This window comes from Stylophora pistillata, chromosome 4, assembly GCF_964205215.1.
Source record: "Stylophora pistillata chromosome 4, jaStyPist1.2, whole genome shotgun sequence".
NCBI classification, from domain to species: domain Eukaryota; kingdom Metazoa; phylum Cnidaria; class Anthozoa; order Scleractinia; family Pocilloporidae; genus Stylophora; species Stylophora pistillata.
The window spans coordinates 20,341,057-20,360,178 of NC_142522.1; the positions used below are offsets into that span (position 1 = coordinate 20,341,057).

General features: G+C 38.9%; 1 protein-coding gene across 2 annotated transcripts in view; it reads right to left on the bottom strand.

Moving 5' to 3' along the window:
• LOC111327233 (uncharacterized) overlaps positions 1–8,095 on the bottom strand; it is a 31,151-nt gene extending 23,056 nt beyond the window's left edge. Inside the window, exons 1-4 of one of the 2 annotated variants that reach the window (XM_088757664.1) lie at positions 7,899–8,095; positions 2,537–2,805; positions 1,579–1,858; positions 106–392 (exon numbers count right to left, since the gene is read on the bottom strand). In XM_088757664.1, coding sequence (XP_088613790.1) covers positions 106–392; positions 1,579–1,858; positions 2,537–2,805; positions 7,899–8,039 — 977 coding nt within the window. In that variant the 5' untranslated portion in view covers positions 8,040–8,095. The remainder of the gene's footprint in view (positions 1–105; positions 393–1,578; positions 1,859–2,536; positions 2,806–7,898) is intronic. The other variant, XM_088757665.1, reaches the window with a different exon arrangement.
• Positions 8,096–19,122: the final 11,027 nt, after the last annotated feature.

Genomic DNA, 19,122 nt, shown 5'->3' on the forward strand with positions numbered 1-19,122 from the left:
AATATAACATGGCAAGTAATACACTTTTGGATATGTGTTATATAGACAGTTCATGGATGAAAAGGCAAAGTCAGATGCCCTGGACTTGCAACCTTGAATACTTACTGTTTAGCAATGTTTGAAAGCCGCACCTCAACCACTGCTCTATATACCGACCCAATCTGAATCTCTGAGCATTCACCATTTTGAGGTGTAGAGGCAGTAAAAACTGGTATGTCTTGGCAAGAACCAGACCCAACGCTTATTATGGCAAGAAACTGCAGTGGCACGGCACTGAATGGTCTGATGTTGTTAAAGTTGGTGGTTCCAGCTGGAAAGTCTTCCAAAGTTAAGGTTACTGCGTAGGTGCCCGATGCTCCACTTCCACCTCTGTAAGTTAAAACGCAGTTTTTCTGCAAAGCAAAGTGTGTAAGAACCATTTTACACTGCATTTAGATACATTAGACACATAGATACCGTTCATACCACATTTTGAAGTATTCAGTGATTGATTGCTGAACAGACCTACAGCAAAATAGAATCTGCTGTTTTTTTGTTTTTTTTTTAATAAAGCAAAAATTAACAAATGGTAAACACCACAGCGTACACTATTGAGTTATGGATGCACTTAGGAGGTTTGCTAAGCACTCAAGAAGCTAGAGTCGCTCGAGGCTATCGCCTCGAGCGACTCTTACGCTTCTTTCCTTACTTAACTCAGTAGTGTACGGTGTGGTGTTTACCATTTGTTTTATAACATAACATTGATACATTGTAGCTTAAGAGTTCCCTTTTATTTAACAAATCTTACGTGACCAGAAAAACAAGCGTGCGCTGAAAAATAGTCTTTGTATTTGCTCACGTCAGCGGCGTACACCCATGGGCAAATGGGGAACGCTAAATTGACCAATCAGAGCGCGCGCTTTACTGTGGTTATGTTATAAATGTTATTGGCGACGTCATCCATGCGTCTTGCCTCCAATAGATTAAAAGTGGGAACCAACAAAAATACGCGTAGAGCTAAGCTAATTCTATAAAATTGTTAACATTTCAGAAATAAGTTCATAAAATTAATATGAGTTAACAAATATAACTAATCAGTATTCGGAGAAACACTGAAACGTAAACGATGGTTCGCTGTAGCCAATATTCCAATTCTTAATATAAAGTTCACGTTTTCCTGGAAAATTGTAGTATTATTTGGTGCAAAATTATAGCAGGTGCCTTTATTTATGTATATACCGCTATTTTTCTTCAGTTGTCGCTGTAATTTCTGTTGATTTTCTGTGTGCCACTCCATTTACTCGGTCGCTGTTTTACTCAGAAAGCTCTCGGGCATTTCACTCCATTTACTTGGTCGTTGTTTTACACGGGAAGCTCTCGGGTAGCTTACTCTCAGATAGACGTTGGGCGCTTTGATTGGTTTCTCACGCTTTGTCATGGGTTAGGTGACAATTACCAACTTGATCACGAAACAAGACTACTTTATCCAAGTTGATGTATCGAGAAAGTCCAAGAGGTTGCGTTCTTTTGCGTTCTTTTGCATTAGTAAAGTACTTACATAACAAGAAAAAAATGTAGTGATAGAGCATAAAAATTTACCTCATCAAGTTCACCGTAAGGAAAACTATCTCTTGATATGAAGGACTCGGCGCGGGTTGCCCAACGACATTTCACAGAATCACCATCTGGATCTTCAACTGGGATTTTAAGAGACTTTTGACAGCCCTTTTGAAACCGTACAATAGCTGGGCTCTTGGAGACCGGCGATGAGTTGATTTTTCCGTTATCTGATCGCTTAGAGAGACTTATATTGGTAGATATCAACCAGCTCGAGCTAGCATATCGCACAAGATTGGAAATCCAGCAGCAAGTTCGGTAACTGTCGACGAGACAAGAAAGGAAGGTTTGTGGAAAAGAGTGAGACTGCGGAAATTTATCTTGATTTGGGAAAACAGGCCACCACACCAACGAAATTGAACATGAGAAAGACTTCTACGCTGGTCTGCAGAATTACCAAAACGTAAACAGGAATGGAAGGACGGAGTGACGGAGTGACGGAGTGATGGGTGGAAGGAGTGAATTTGGGGTCATAACACTGATCAACTCGGAAATAATAAAAAAAAAATATTATTAAATAATAATTTAGCGATGGACATTCCACTGAGTGGCCCTTCCTTGTCCACTGTTTTCAGATCGAATTGGAAATTGGAATGTTGGTTTTTGCGGGGAAGGAAAGCCGAAGGACCCGGAGAAAAACCCTCGGAGCAAGGACGAGAACCAACAACAAACTCAACCCACATGTGACACCAGGTCCGGGAATCAAACCCGGGCCACAGTGGTGGGAGGCGAGTGCCTTCACCACTGCGCCATCCCTGCTCCCCAAAATGAAATGGTTTTTAGTTATTTTCTGAGTTAAAAACAATTTGTGAAATCTAATTTTGGTCATTGCAAACAGCTCATGATTGTTTGAGGGTTTCTGCCTCCTTAAAACTGAAACATTGTCAGAAAGTTAATCTTCACGTGGTTCTTTTTCCTCTTAATTCGGACGTTGACACACCTCACAGTCCACTCTAGGTTGCTAGACGGAAAAGTGTAGGTAAAATTATTTTCCCCCATGGACCAGTCTTCATCGCGACTAAAGTCGGTACAGCGGAAGCCAGTGTCTGCGATATAAGTAGTCTGCCAACACACTGCACTGAAAGGATCGCTGCACTTAGCTCCCCAAGAACCTCCAGGTCTAATAATTCCTCCTATGCTAGTTGTGTTCTCATCGCAGCGGTACGAAAAAAATGACCTTCGAAAAGCCAGACGGAAGGTAAACCGAATCTGGAAAATAAATAAAAAGATGATATGCATAAAAGTTAGGATTTCAAATAAAGTTTTGGTTATCTCTAAGACTTTAAAATTAACGAGGAAAGTTAATTTAATATAATCACACATAAAATGAAAAGCCATTTTACGCTGGCGATACTTCTTTATGGCTTTATCAGGTTAGGTGGTCATGGCCCATTGTCAAGTACAAAACAAAAAAACAGTGATATCGATGGAACGTAACACGTAAACTAAATAAAGGAGCAATATTTCCCTCGAAGAGCTTTGTCTACGGATATCTTTAAATGCCGCTGAACCCACGGATAGCCGAGCCGCATAAACCTTCCACAGACATAGCAGGCAGCCTTGATTTCCTTCTACATGTCCTAAAAGTTTCTATAGCCGTTAGTCCTTGTAATAATAACAATAATAATAACAATAATATCATTTATATAGCGCTTTATTCAAAAGTTCTAAAGCGCTTCACAGAATAAATAGACAATAGAATAATGAAACTTACAATATCTAGGAGATAAAATAACATTCAATAAGATAAGTTTTGGAGATTACTTAAAAGTATCGACTGTAAGAGACAGAAGAATGATCTTGTATAGTGTGACTAGCGTACTAACATTGCGGGCGCTTTTACCATCGAGCACATGGTTTTAATAGTGTTGTGTTGTAATCGTTTTCTCAAGGACGAGTTTCGCTTGTTGTTAAAGCACGATAACTTCGAATCCTCTCATTTCTACGAGTCTCGAATGAGATGAATACAAGTTTGTGCAAGTTAGGAAGCCCCGCTTAATAAAAGGTTTGTTATTCCAAATAGCCAAGAGTGGACGCTACATCAATCGAAGTTGTTTATTATTAGCCAAGAAGCCAAGAGTGGACACTACATCGACGCTGGGACTGTACAACTTTTTTGAAGCAATTATATAATTTTTTCAAAGCAATCGTTGTCAAAGCAATCGTTGATATTTTCTTTTCTAAAAACAATAACCCTTAGTGACGCTGTATCGTAAAACAGTTTGTCATCGTGGCAAATAACACTTTAACAAGAAAGGATAATCGTTTGTCTCACGATGTAGTCACTTTTGATGTGGATCGCGACGCAGACTCGACTGCATACTGCTAATCTCCCTCAGGCGATGAGGTCGATTGAATACGCGTCACCTATATACTTAGTGCTCAGCTGTGATTGGATGGAATTCCACGGCTGTGATTGGTGCCTCTTCGGAATTCGCTACTGCATGGCTCTCCTGCTCTTGTGTTTCTTGATCGTCGACATCCAGGCTTCCGGGGTCTCTTTTCCAAAGTCTTTGTTGATGTTATTAGGGTGACGCCTAATGTAAACTGCCCCTTTCACCTCGCGCACCCTTCACAACTGAACTTAACAGTATTTAGGTGACGTGTGCCAACCTTAGTGCCAACCAATTTTCAATTGCGTAGGAAAATTAAAATCATATTTCATTTTCGTTTTTCGTTTCTTGTTTTTCGTTCTTCGCTGCGCTGTAAAAAACCAAATTGGACTTCAATTTTCTTTTTTCGTTTTTCATTTTCCGCCAATGGCACTGAAACTGACATTCTGTGGGAAAACTCATTACTTCACAAGGGAATTCTATGCGGTGGCCATAAGTGCAAGTCAAATTAAAATCAAATTACTCAAAGCAAAACGTCATGCGACACAACAGAATAACTCACGGCAAAACAAATAAACTGACGGCAAAATAAAATAACTCATGGAAAAATATGATAAACTCACGGCAAAACAGATCTAACTCACGGAAACATATCAAACTGTTTCCCCACTGAGATGGACATTTGTTTTTGTCGGTTCCAGCCTGGCGCGGCCGCTAACCCAGATGCCCTCCTGAGCAATTTTCAAAATGGCGGACCAGCCAAAGAGAGAGATAAGAGAACCAAAGCGATTCTGCAACGAATACTCAGCATACACCCCTGTTAAAAAGGTCATTTCAGAGACAGAAGATACAAAATTGTATGATGTTAAAGTCACGGAGGTTGACAAACCCAACAAGAGACTGAAAATTCACTACAGTACACGCTACAGTACACGCTTCGATGAGTGGAGACCCTTCGGGGACGATGAAGCATCTGAATATTTTCCTTCGAAATTGTATAGATTAGTAGGCTGCAACAAAAATTTGTTGGACGACGTTTAGGGTAAAAACAGCAATCTAACCTGAAAAAAATGTATTCATTTCGACTCTCTCGGAAAATAACTTTACAAATCTTACTTGTTTATCTCGTAAGTAAACGATGGTAAATTAATACCCGAAGCGCTTTCCGAGCTACCCGATTCTTCTCCCACTGCTTTCACGCTTATAAAACAGGAAACGAGCAAAAGGAGGAAGGTGTGGTTGTTTTGACTAGCCATTTGCCGAGGTTCAGTCTGCTCCTTGTTCGACAATTTACATATCAAAACAAAGGAAATTTGTTCCTCTCTTTGATTTTGGCGGTACATTTTCAGTTTGCGCTTGCGTAAGAGAGAAATCGCCCAAGACTCCTTGCTCGGTCTTGTTTTGACCACGAACGCCTTCTTAATTTTGACGGACCCGCTCGGGAAAAGGTGAAAATGACGAGGGAAAAACTTTACTTTGTAGTACAAAAATACACAAAATGGAAAGCCATGATATTATAGTTCAATATTTCGGTGGTACATTGTTAACATTTTATACAGAGAGTCGGCAAAATGATATAACATCCAAAAAACGCACTCGATTTGAGTTGGCCGATGAAGTGGTAGTGGTCACGAAATTCAGTAAGAGACCATTTGTACCCCGTGAGTTTGATATGATAAAATAACCAACGGAAAAATAAAATAACTCGCGGCAATATAAAACAAATCGCGGGAAAATAAAATAACTCGGGGCAAAAAAAAAATCAACTCACGGCAAAACAAAATTTAAAATTTATTTGAGGGTCAACGGTTGATATCGTTCAAATACTGACTGCGTACTGCGTATGACGCTGTGTATTTTAACATGGCGGATAACGAATCACCTCGTATTCATACCCTTGCCTAATTATAAAATAGTATTTCAACAAAAGCCTCTGTTTTTCGAGTCTTTTAATATTCATTTCGGGGTCAGATACTGACTGCGCATGATACCGTGTATTTCACCAAAAAAGCGGGTCACGAAATTGTCCTTTGCTGTGAGTCTTGCAAAGAAAGTGTCATTGAATGACAATTTTTTGCTGTATATGCGGTTGTTTTCTTTTGCCGTGCGTCTTTTTCTTTTTGGTGTGAGTCTTTTTCTTTCTGGCGTAAGTCTTTTTCTTTTGCCGTGAAGTTTATTCTTTTGCCGTGAGGTTCTTCCTTTTACCGGGATTCTTTTTCTTTTGCCGCGAGGTTATTTCCTTTGCCGTGACATTTGTGGGCCACCGTAAGTCTGCAGTTATTTCGCGGGGATCTGTCGTATCATGATTGGCTGTTATTTAGGTAGAATTCCCTCGTGAAAAAATTAATTTTCCCACAGAATGTCAGTTTCAGTGTCATTTGAGTGCCATTGGCGGAAAACGAAAAACGACTTGACTTGACTTGCAATCCGTTTTCCAAATTACATACGAAAACGAAAAACGGAAAACGAAAATTGGAGTCCAACTTCATTTTTTTTACATCGCAACGAAAAACCAAAAACAAAAAACCAAAAACGAAAGTGAAATTTCATTTTCATTTTCCTACGCAATTGAAAATAGGTTGGCACTAAGGGACACGCATTTATTATAATTCTCTTTTGAAAGAGCTAATGACCTTGGCCATCGCGGCATTTTTGATGAAGTTGGCGGTTTTATTCTTCAAATACCCTTACGGTTGATGCCTTTTAACAAAAGAAGGTTCCGCAATGTACTTGATATACACACATTTCAGTAACGTACCACAGTTGCCCTTGTCAGGTTCTTTGTCGTGGAAAGTTAATGAAATCAATGGCTTTGAACTCTGCCGTTGGTGAAAAAAATCCACTGCCAACTGGAATGGTAACCAAGAGTTAGCGGCAGTTGTTTAGAACGCCTTAGCGTTTGGAGATAAATTATGAATTTGAATAGATAACGACAAAAACCGCAGTCTTTCCAAGAAATGGCCACAGTTGGTTGCGTCAAACAAGATGTAGCGCGATTCTTACATAGTTGAGTTTATCGTTGTTTAAAAATGTTAGAAAAACATGTTTTCAGCAATGAAGAGAGGCTAGAAAAAATAGCTAGGAGCGTCGATCATCATGATGTATTCTGCAGAACAGATCATGGTAGTGTAGAAATATGTAGTGTCCACCTTAGCAAATTCCCACCGAAAGCTATCAAAAGACCGAGGGTAACAAAAGGCAAACGTGTTTGTAAACTCATTCGAAGCATTCGAGTGCCATTAAAAAAAATTTCTACATGATAGAGCAATAGTACAACCTACCAATGACATGTACCAACATACTAATGACGTGTACCAAAAAAAGAAATATACGCCCACTGAAGTTTGACTCAGCGCACGAAACAAATCTCCTTAAATGCTAAGATATGTAAAGCCACAACTTGGCTGGTGATAACCGAGAGTCTGCTTTGTTGAAATGTTCTGTGCCGGAGCATGCCTTCTTCAGCATTTAGGTTTAAAGAGAAGAGCCATGACTAGAAAGGCAAATGCCGCCACATGGAGAAGAGGGATAGGTTTGTCTGCGTTGTGCTTTGCTTGATACTACGTCGGTCTCTTACAAACAAAAGTCTAAAGTACTGTTTTATGAAGCGTTTCATGAAAATTTTAAATCTGAGGTAAAGATTTCCGGAGCTTAAAGTTTCAAGGTCTTAGTAGGTCGAAACAAGGTGACAACCAGTCGCTCAGAGCACGGGACTGTCTTGTGGGGACTCAAGTGAAATTTCTTCGACTCACCTTGCCAAATGCTTCAGAGAAAACGTTCGTTTACAATGATGCATTATAGTTTGTCTTATTTACAAACTGAAAACAAAAAACGAGTGTAAAAGGTATAAAAGCAAGCTCAGCAAAATGAGCCTTTACTCGTACCTCTAACGTTCATATACAATATGGATAAAGGATAGATAAAACATCTCAGCAAAGTAACCCAGTGGCGTGCAATTAAGGACCATACCGTGTTGTTATCAGCATCAGTCGGAGCAAAGCTCATGAAGGCATGTCTGAAGTGAGACCCTTCCACTAAACACGACCATTGCACGAACACCAGTAAGCAAAGAAGGAACGTGAACGTGTGAAGTGTCATCTTTGGTAGCATTCCGTTTCTATTGACCCGCTCCAAAGAAAATGATCATCATATAACTGCTAAATCTATTTAACCAGACACATTAGGCAGAGCCTAAGTTAAACCATGTCAATCAAGATTACGCCCACGTATCCAAGGTAACCAATTAAAGAAGTCTTGAAGCCATGCAAGACACACAATATCATTTTTATAATAACAACAAATTATTTAGTCGTTACAAATCAGATTTTACTTCTGCTCAATCGTGAGTGAAGAGAAAGCTTATGCTCTGTACATTTCACAACCCAATATAATACAATGAAAGTAGTTTGCTGCAATTGCATAGCAATCAACTCTTTTTCTCGCGGCTTGGGCATTAATAACATGCCTGCTGCGTGAGAACATGGTTGCCTTAGGTAAAAAGTTCATATTAATAAGATTCTGGAAGCGCGTTCAAGCGAGTTTTAATTTCAGATATGCATATTTCGAAGGTTTTGTGACCGCCGAATTCCAGAGTCATTAAATCCTGTAATACATGTAATTAATTTGTACCCCTAAAACTCAATTTTTTGGAATATGAAAAACTAACTGCATCAGGCATATGCTGCAGAACATTATATCTACTTGAGACGTACGCCTGCGGTGTTTAAACATTTTTATTAAGTCGCGTCCATCACTTAAGGTAAAGATATGCATTGCAGTGGGGGAAACCAGGGGGCCGGAGAGTTCGATCGAGAATAATAATAAAGAAACTACTATAGGTAAGTCTACGGTGTATGTCTCAACCATCAAATCACCTCCACGCTTGATATTATTGTTGTTCGTTCTAGTTAGCACGATTCTGATGAGCTGACACCACTTTTAGGAAGGTAGAGACTGGTGATAAAATCGAATAGTAAGACGGTGTAATATGAGATATGCAACTTGTGTGTTTTTTTATTTTGATTAATAAATTTCGTCCTTAATCTGCCTTCTCTGCATTCTGAGTGTTCACCTCCACAAGTAGTCACGATACATTAACAGTCAAACTTAAGTATATTAATGAAGAGAATTGCCTACTTCTCTGAACACTTCCTTTGTTAGCTTAGGAGAACCAGACTCTCGATTGAAAACATCACGTGTGCCTAACGTAGAGTGTACAACGTTCTTTATTTAAGTTTTTAGTCAAACATTTCCCATTTCAGTTACAGCCTTGGGGGTTGAGTGCGCTTCAATCTTGCATTGAAGCTATTTTCGAGGCGTGGTCTTTTTTGTTTGATCTGATCAAGGAAACCGACAATTATACAGTCAATAATGCTGGAAAAAGGAGGACACGTAATCAGTTATGCTAAGTTTAGAGAACTCGACGTCGAGCTCTAAGAATGGACACAATTAAATGGTCTTGACAAACAAGATTCTTAGAGATAATTGATTTCCTTTGTGTTGGTGATTCAGTTTTTTCTAACAGCGTGAGTTCAAACTTGACTTTTGACCTAACATTTCTCGTATTGTCCTATAGACAAGATTTCATCACGAAAGCTATTGGAATGTTATGACTTCAAATTCGTTGAAAGCGTCTTCACAAATATCGCCAACGCTCTCCATGCTATCTTATTTAATTTTCAAGCCGACTCAGGGTAAAGGTTTCATACATGAAAACCTTAAGTTTCCTTTTTATCCTCTATCTCGCTTTATTAAATTATAGTTATTATTAGGTATTTTTAAAGATTATGGATGAACATTGGTTGTTCCCGTGTAATCTGACCGTTAACTAGCTGGGCGTTTTCATGAACAACATTGGAGAACACATGGTTTCCGTTCAGTTTCGTGGAGTCACTGAACTGTGCCTGGTTGTGACACCACACGGCAGTCATGTTCTCAATATTCAGTAGGATTTCTACGCGAATTATTTCTCTTTTCACAGAAGTTCCACTGATCGCTTGCAAGAAAAGAGCTAGCTTTAATCTTAAAAAATGTATTTTCATAAATTGAAAAGGAAAATTATTTTATGGGGCTCACGCATGTCTTAATCAGAAACATATTTTGTGAGAGTGCACGAGAAGGGACTTTAGTTTCACTTGGGCAAGAAAAACCGAAAAGCTAACAAATAAACTTTTGCAATCCCTGACAGCATTGTGAGTTTCAAAACTTTTGTACAGACTCTTCTGTAAAAAGAAAAGAAGCAAAAAAAAAAAAAAAAAAAAAAAACATAATTACAAACAAATGGAGTCAACAGCTTGATATCAATCACAAGCCTGCTCAGTTGAGCTGTAGATAATTTTTTGCGAGCCCACAACTGCTGTGAATATTCTAGACAGCATGCAAAGAAAGCAGGCAACTGTCAAGCTTTTCAGTTACAATTACATGAGAGAGTAACTCCAATCACCGAGAACAAGTACACTTGAAAAAATAGCTTTAGCCGGAAAATGCCGTTTTCATTTATAGCAAAACGCTTCACTTGTCCCCTGAATACAACATCGCACCTTCAATCTGTGCACGAGTGGGTTTGTAATGAATCTATGCTGTCGTCTTGTATTGTACTTCTGCATATTAAGCGAAAACACCCACTCTCTTTCCATAATTTTATCAAGAAGTTTGTAAAGAGCAGCATTTCTTTAATTTTGTCAAAACTTCACAAAGCTAGGAGAGGAGTCGGTGATTTCACATCTATCGGATTTTTGGGAATATAAGATTTTGACGATCCGTTTAAAACATTCCTTCAAGAAGTTAGGGGAAAGAGGAACGCGACAGGCGCCCACATGATTACGCGTATGACACGCCTCACTGGCTGCGACTTTGCAAGATGAAAAAAAGCATCTATTTGCTTGGTAACTATCACCCCGTATTAGCTATTTCCATTGCGTTTTCGTCTCAAACTGAGAATAAAATATTGTTCACATGCTACGTCTTCTTGGCATTATTTGTTGTAAACGAAGCCGTTGTTAGAGCAACTATAACGGAACAGGAAATTGCTGACCCTCGGCTGACTGAGTATGCCATTGCGGTGTGAACTTAGCAAGGGAACCTTTCTAGGAAACAGGTCTCTTTCCGGGAAATCAAAGGAATTGGGGAAAAAAAGAGGACATTAGGGCATATGACAATTGTTATAGGTCAATGATTCTTTTTGTGAAAGAATGTCAACTCAGTTGTTTCGCTCAGCATATTATCACCTCGTATTCGCTGCTTCAAAGCTGTTTCAAATTTATTGGGAAATAATGTCAATCTTGTTCCATCTTCAAAACCTCCATTTTCCCTGAGTACACTGTAGAGTAAAGAGCGCGTTTTTGAAATCCACAAGCCCAAATCACCTGACTGAGCATAGTAAGACCCTAAAAAAAAAAAAAAAGCAAATAGGTGATTGTAATAATTTTCACAAATATTATTTTATGGTTTATCATTCTTAATACTGAAATTTAGATAAATGTTGAACGACTTGAGCTGTTCTTGAGGATGTTTGAATAATTAAAATATATTTTCAATTCTGAGATTTAAAATTACAGGCAATAAGGATGAAGGGAACATATTGCAACGCGAGTATAGCTTCGTCTTCTCCGCAATCCACAGCTGCAGAGTAGACTCGACGGCATCCTTCATCAACTTCAGCCGAGTTAACTTTTGGCTATCTCCGTATTTTAGTCTAGAAACTCCTCAACTTCTACAGAAGCTTGTTCATTATGCTTTATGTGATTATAGAGCTGGATAACGTTCGATAAAAGCTTGCATAGGGCCGATTTCCGACGCGAGGAGACAATTGACAATTTTTGGTTTTCATGGAGAAAGAATGTGTGTAAAGGAATATTTTCGCGGAGTATTCGCGGAGAAAAAATTGTTAGAAATTCAACATATAATTCAAGGAAGTTTTTGATATAATCCAGGCAAAGTATAAAAAATTCCCCAAGTTGCTGAGTGGTCGCACAAAATTGTAGGTGTTCGATTTTCAATAATTTCGCGATGTTTTTACATGTTGATTAAATGCTTTTGGATAAATATCATAGTAACAAGCTCTCAGAAATGGATAAATTTCCCTTCTTTTTCGTGAAAAGATATATTTGTGCACTTTCAAATGAGACTGCATTCTTTACTGCTAAAAATGATTGAAAAATGCGATACAAATCACAACATACTTTCAATACAACATGTTTTAAATAAGCTTAAAACCCCGGCCAAACGAGAAATGTTGCGCCAAGCAACAAGACGCAACATTGTTGGGTCGCCCAACATGTTATCATGGAAGAGGGTGGCCGAACGATATCCAACAACACGCAACAGTTTCGTGAATCCATGCGTGACGTATGCGTGACGGCTATATTGAGCTCTCAGAGAAGTTATCTTGCTCTTAATCTCAGCTAACGAGGTACCTGGCAGGTTTCTTGCAGTACACTAAATGCTTCGATTCTCTTTTCTTTTAGATAGTACTCCTTACTGCAGACGTCCCACAGACAAAATTGTCGCTCAAAAGTGTCTATCAATAATTCTACCTCTTGATCAGTCCATATTCGCGCTGTTTTTCTTTTCGTAGCTCTGTCTCTCTGGCTTCCCTCTGCAGGGATCGTTTCTAGCTCATCCTCGTACGCCGCCATCTTGAAAGACGTGTTCGAGAATTTTGAGTGTGCGATACGCATGCGTTAGCGCAACATGTTGCGTTGACCAGGCCAAACAAGAAAATTTCATGCATTGTGAACACAAACAAAGGAAATGTTGGCTATTGTTGCGAAGAAAGTTTGACCGTCGTCAAACTTTATCTGACAAATGCCAACACGTCGCAACAACTCGCAATAGGGTGGCCAAACGAGCCAATGTTGGGTGACCCAAGAATGTTGCGTCTTGTTGCGAGGCGCAACATTTCTCGTTTGGCCGGGGCTTAAAAGAGTGATGAGGGGTTGATCAGTAACAAATGTAACCTCATTCTCAAGGTAGATCTCCTGTGTTTATTACTTCTTTAACCCCTAAGAGTTACTAGTTAAATATTAAGGTCACCAGAAAAAAAGGAGATGATTGCCAACTAAAGAACCTTGAGAACATGCACACTAATGTTGGGGAGGACTGGGTTGAAATAGACAAGGTAGTCAAAGGTGCCAGGAATAACCTGCGGAAGCATTACCAAAAAATGAGGCCTAACTAATCTACTAAAGTGAGCGAAAAACTTTTAACAAGTCATTCACTTATCATTAATTGTTTTTAGTACAATTCTTACATGGCTCATTCATTTATTCTATCCATTCAATACTTGCGCATTGCATACTTTTGGCATTCAGAGCGTTTATGAACTAACCCTAGTCCTCAGTTGTAGTGGATCCTGCAGTTACATGCAGGTTAAGTTAGCTGGCAGCATTTGTTGATTTCATCTCTCGTGTTATATTATAAAATGAACCAATCTAAATTAGTATGTTTTTCACTATATAACCACAAAGTCAGAAATGTTGTTCTGTTAAAGGCTGTTTTCATTCATTTGGCTAAGAAGGGCCCTGACAATGATATTCATAACATAGCTGACTTCATTCTTTTGTAGAAGCCAATCTTAGTCCTTAATTGAAATCTCAGACGAAAGGGATGCCATTGATTAAAAACAGGCTTGAATCTTGGATGGATTAGGATATCAAGCAGATAATGGCAAAATGCTTTTCAAGTTCAGTGACCTTCATTTAAAGCACCGACACAATACATTTGCATAGCTAGGTAATAGATGATACCTGATTTTCTGGAAGGTTAGATGACTTAGTGACACGGGTAACATTTGGAGAACAAATACAAACTTTGTGGAATTTTTTCTAAACAAACGGTGGCAAGTATTAATGTTCTTGCAGTAATCGTGATATAGAAATGTGTTATATTCAGTGCTGTCAATAAGTTTTGAAGTAGGCGTCCCCACTGGGAAAGTAGGCGGCAGCTTACTTTTCGAGCCCCGAAGGCGCGAGCATCCTGGGGGGGTCTGGGGGCATGCCCCCCCAGAAAATGTTGAAGTTTAGATGCTTGGAAATGCACCTTAAATGGACCTTAAGAACAATCAAAATTAAGACTATGTTAATCATATTCTATGTTCATTACAACCCTTCTTTTCCTCAAAATCGCCGCACTGGCTTTTAGAAAAGAGTGATTTCTTCACATGCTGATTCAAAAGAAGACAATCAATGTTTTAAGTTTATGTTGTCCTTTTGACTTTGCCCTTTGGAGACCTGGTGTACAGGCTTCTATGGAGCAAACGCATGGGAAAGCCTGAGATCTAGTCCTGTGAAAATGTCCCAGGCGTTCCACGACCCTTCGATCACCTCGATCTGCTTTAACTATTATACTTCACCGAAAGGTTAACACGTTTAAAACTCCTGAAATGTGCCTTTACTTAGACTAAGACGTTTGAGCCGGATGTTTTCCAATTATTTTTGCGGATCTTTTTATTTTTAAGCCGGTTTCTTGCTGGATCCTTTTCTGTGAAAATGTTGCAGGCGTTCCACGACCCTTCGATCAATTTCCATCAAGCGTGGCAAAGGTAAACCCGTTTAAAACTTCTGAAATGCGCCTTTATTCCGACTCAGAGGTTTGAGGCGGTTGTCTCACAATTATTTTTGTGGGATCTTTTCCTTATTTTAAGTTTCTTACCAAAGTTAACAGTAAGTGAGACGAAATTAGCCGGCCAAAGATTGGGCAGTAGCCGGCTAGTTTTGGCCGGTTACCGGCCCTTATTGACAGCACTGTACTGTATGTTTTACTTCATTCTCATCACTTGTCTGCTTGATGTTGTTTTGACATTGCTAAGAGAAAATCCTGTCTCAGTCACTCAAGTAAGTTAAAGGGTTAAGTACTGCTTTACACTCAACGTAATCAATCCAGTTCTGAATCGAAATACCCAAAAAAATTGTAACAAATCCTATTATCAATTGGTATTTGGATATTTAAAACCATGTAACATTGAATTAAACCCAACATTCTGATTAACCCTGTATTCTGGCATTGAATGAAAGCCTGGACCATCGGTAGGCTTACTGTTAAAGCACCATAATCACCATGCATGTCATCATTGGACTCCACACTGTACTACAAATACATGTCTTCATTGAATACATTGTCTTTATTATTTTAATAGTTTTTCCTATTTAGTAATGCTTAATTTTTTCTTTTCTCATATATTGTAATCAGTCTTCTATCGTGAACATTAATATTAATTTTAAAAATTTGTAAATAGATGTAAGGTTTAAAATTGTAAATAATTGCTATCACTGTTATTAAACGAAGCGGGCCAATTTTAACAAATTTTGTAAATACTTTTAGGGATTATAGTTGAGAGTCCTTCGCTCATTGTAGGATGTGTGAGGTGTAGCATGTGCAGAGCTTTCATAGATTACAGGCCTGAGGGTGAGATTGCCTTATCTTTCTGAAAACTGACATTTATTTCGAGACAGGAGAGGTCATACAGGAGAAAATGATATGAGAAAGATGGTTGAAATGTGATAATGGAGTCAGTATTCTGTCAAAGTAAATAACTCAAGTTTGAATGGCTTCAAAAGAGGCTTGACTAATAAAGTAATTAATAATTACGATTATAATAAAGATCTTGGTAATCCTTATTGAGGGTATTAGCTAGTGTGTTGAAAAGTGTTGCACATGATCCTAAGAAAACTATAAACTTAGCAAATCAAAATTGACATGTTAAAAATATTTATCTATAGGAATTGGTAGTTGTTTTGTTAATGGTGATAACATCTAACAAATCACATACTAATTAGATTGTTTTTGTCTAATTGTGTCAAAATAAACTTGAGATGGTGCAATTATCTACTTCATTGCATGGTTTGTTCCAAAGAATTGCCACATTTAAAGAGAAAGACCTTGGCAGTGAAACGTTCAAATGATATGATTTCAAAGGCCCCTTTTGTTGAGAGAAGGTCCATTGTAAGACCATCAGTTCATGTGGAGGTGATGATCTTTTATAGTGTGCAGTAAGTTGAACCTGGGAACCAGATTGTACACCAAATCATCTGAATATTTGTGTTAGCGATGTTTAAAAAAGACCTAGTGATTCATTGACATAATCCATATATCATGGCATCTTCCCTCTAAACAAATATGCTGAGTAATAAACATACAATTCAAATATCAACACTGTCCGCAGTTCATTGTCCAAGACTAATGAAAACTAAGGGCTGTTGTCAGAAATGACTTCATCAGCCATCCCATAACGTGCAAAGTTGGATCTAAGTTGAGTGATGACTTTACAACTAACGGTACTGTTTCGCAGCAAGCCAATCTCTACCCATTTTGAGTAACAGTCGACAGTTAGAAGATAATCCTTTCCATCAAGGGTGGCTAGTTCTCACGCAATCTTTTGCCAGGGCCTATGTGGGAGTTGTTACTGTATCAGTGGCTCTTCGGTATTTTTCTTTATATGTTATAGACATGAACTAAAATTTGCAATGAGATCTTTTATCTGTGCATGTATTTTTGACCAGTGCAGGATGTTATGGGCTCTTTGTGTGCTATTTTCAATTCTCAAGTGGTTTTCGTGGATTCTTCTGAGCAATTCGGGTCTCAGACATTCTGGAACAATCAGTTTGTGATTTTTGAACAGAATTCCGTCAGCTTCATGGAGTCCGTCTTCGAAAATCCACTATGGTGTTGCATCAACAGGAATTTCATGTTTGTGTTTAGACCATCCTTGTTAGGTCAGCTGTGCAACTTTCTGAAGGGTTGGATCTGCTTTTGTTGCTTCTTGAAAATCTTTCATTTTTTTTGAATTTGGGAGATTGGCTATCAAGAAATGGATTTCAATCTCAGTTTTAGCATCAGGTATCCCTTTATTAGTGTGAGTGGTATGAACATTAGTTTTCCTGGGACGTACTTCACTTCAAGGTAGTAGTGCTGCAATCGACGCAGTAAGCGTTGTATATTGGCTGGTGCTTTTGCAATTGGTTAGGCGAATATTGCTTCTAGTGGCTTGTGATCAGATTCTACTTCTATTTCATTGCCATACAGACACTGATAAAGGCGTTCGCATCCAAATATTGTCAGTGTTTTTTTCTCAATTTGGGATACCCTTTCTGACAATCAGTCAGGGATTTTAATGCAGATGACACAGGCTGATTATCTTGAGGTAAGACAGCTTCAAGTCCTGATTAGGATGCATGTACTAAAAGCTTTACAGGCTCGTTCACATATAGTAGGTTCGTACTGGTTTTGAGGTTAGGACCTTCTTAATTTCATTTAAAGCTTTTTCTTGCTACTCCTCCCAGTGTCAATGTACCTATTACTTGAGTCGGACTCTTAGCAGCTCAGTTAAAGTGCTTATGTTTGGGATGAAATTAAGTAGGTTAACATACCTAGTGGGCGCTTCACATCCTTCTTGTCTTGTGGGAATGGCAAGTTGGGGATTGCATCAATCTTTGATTCATTAGGTTTGATCCCATCTTTGATAATTTGTCACCAATATGGAGAGGAACATTGGTGTAGTGTATTACCCATTGGCGCATGCGTGCGAGAGTTGTTGTTAGAACACGTTGTCTGCCACTAAACTGTTAAGTTAATGTGTGTTGGTTTAATCCGAGTGTTACTGGTTAAATCCGAACCATCCGGGTGGGATATTACAATTGGGGTTGTGGTATTATGGTGTTGACCCTTATTTTTAAAGCGGTATTGCGATAAGAACCACCCGCAATGCGGTGTTGTGGTGATCTCAAACCTCAAGGTGTACAATGTTTGTGATTTCAAATCGACCGCGTTCGGTGAAATAAACAATTTCAGGTGTTGCAGTTTATTTTTTAACCCTTATAAAAACTAGATTTTGATAACCTGTGGTTAATTTTCAAACAAATTAAGGGACACATTCAAATAAACTTTAATGAACATTAGCTGACTAACCCCAGGCCGTGTTCGTTATTATTTTAATTGACCTCTGGACCTATAGCACACGCACTATCGGCCAGCCAAAGACCAGCGCGTAGTAAAGATGAGTAAATCCTGAGACTAGATTGCGGTTTAGGTGTGTTGATAATATTTCTTGCGGTGATGCGGTGTTTGTTCTAGTTTGTTTGCGGTGTTGCGGTATTCAGAACCCCCCGTGTCTCTCTTTACATACACAACTTCGAGAAACTTCTGTTTCTTCAGCTTAGCCGCTTTATTTTGGGCTCTCTCAAGCACATTTCTGAGTGCTCCGTCATGGCTCTTATTCTTTTAATCTCAGGGGCTGTTGGGAGTTGAAATTTTTCTCTCTTTACTGCTCGGTTCAAACCATAAGTGTAAATATCTCTTGCAGTGAATGGAAGAACACTGGTGGAACACCTAACTATAATCTCTACAACTGAAAGGTCGTCGACACATTTAGCCCTGATCTTCCATTTTCCTGGGAAGGCTGTTAACAAGTACTGCTAACAGCAAGGGGGCCAATTGAGTGACTTGGGGAATACCACCCCGAGGTACGACATGACCCGAGGTAGCACCACCTATTTTAACAAACTGCGATCTATTTGACAAAAATGATCCGATCCACTGAAATTAGGACATTATGTACACCAAGATTACGCAATTCAGTGCAAAGGACATTGTGGTCCACAAGGTCGAACCCTTTGCTAAAGTCAGCAAATAAAATCCTAGCATAACAGTGTCCAGAGTCTAGGGCTTCTAAAATACAGTGTAAATGTAAATTGAGGCATGTGTCGTTGATTTTCCCGGTATGGAAAATTGCAAAGGGTCAGTGTTAGTAATGACTTGGCTATACAGGGAGCTAAGTGTGAAACCTTCGATCCATGATTCTGGCTATCTGAGCAGTGAGAGTAATCGGTCTTAAATCATTGTCCACAGACTTGGGAGGCGGACCAGTGATTCCTTCAACTGAGCTGGAACGTAACCCTGTTTTATCGACAAGTTATAAATGTCAGTGAGCACAGGGAACAATTTCCGTGAGTTACTTGTATTGAGAGGTTTGAAATTCTATTTCATCACATACCAACCATTCCTATACTTACCTAAGGGTGGTAATGGGCGTCTCTCTGGAAGACCTTCGTAGTTTGAGACATCGCTCTTAGGTGACTTCATCTACTGCAGAATAGTTGCATTTAAATGAAAGTTCAAAGTCGTGTTCGCGTGTAATCACACTGCCAATCCGTTAAGCGTAGTCGTAGACGATGTTTAAAAAAGATGGAATCCTTTTTTG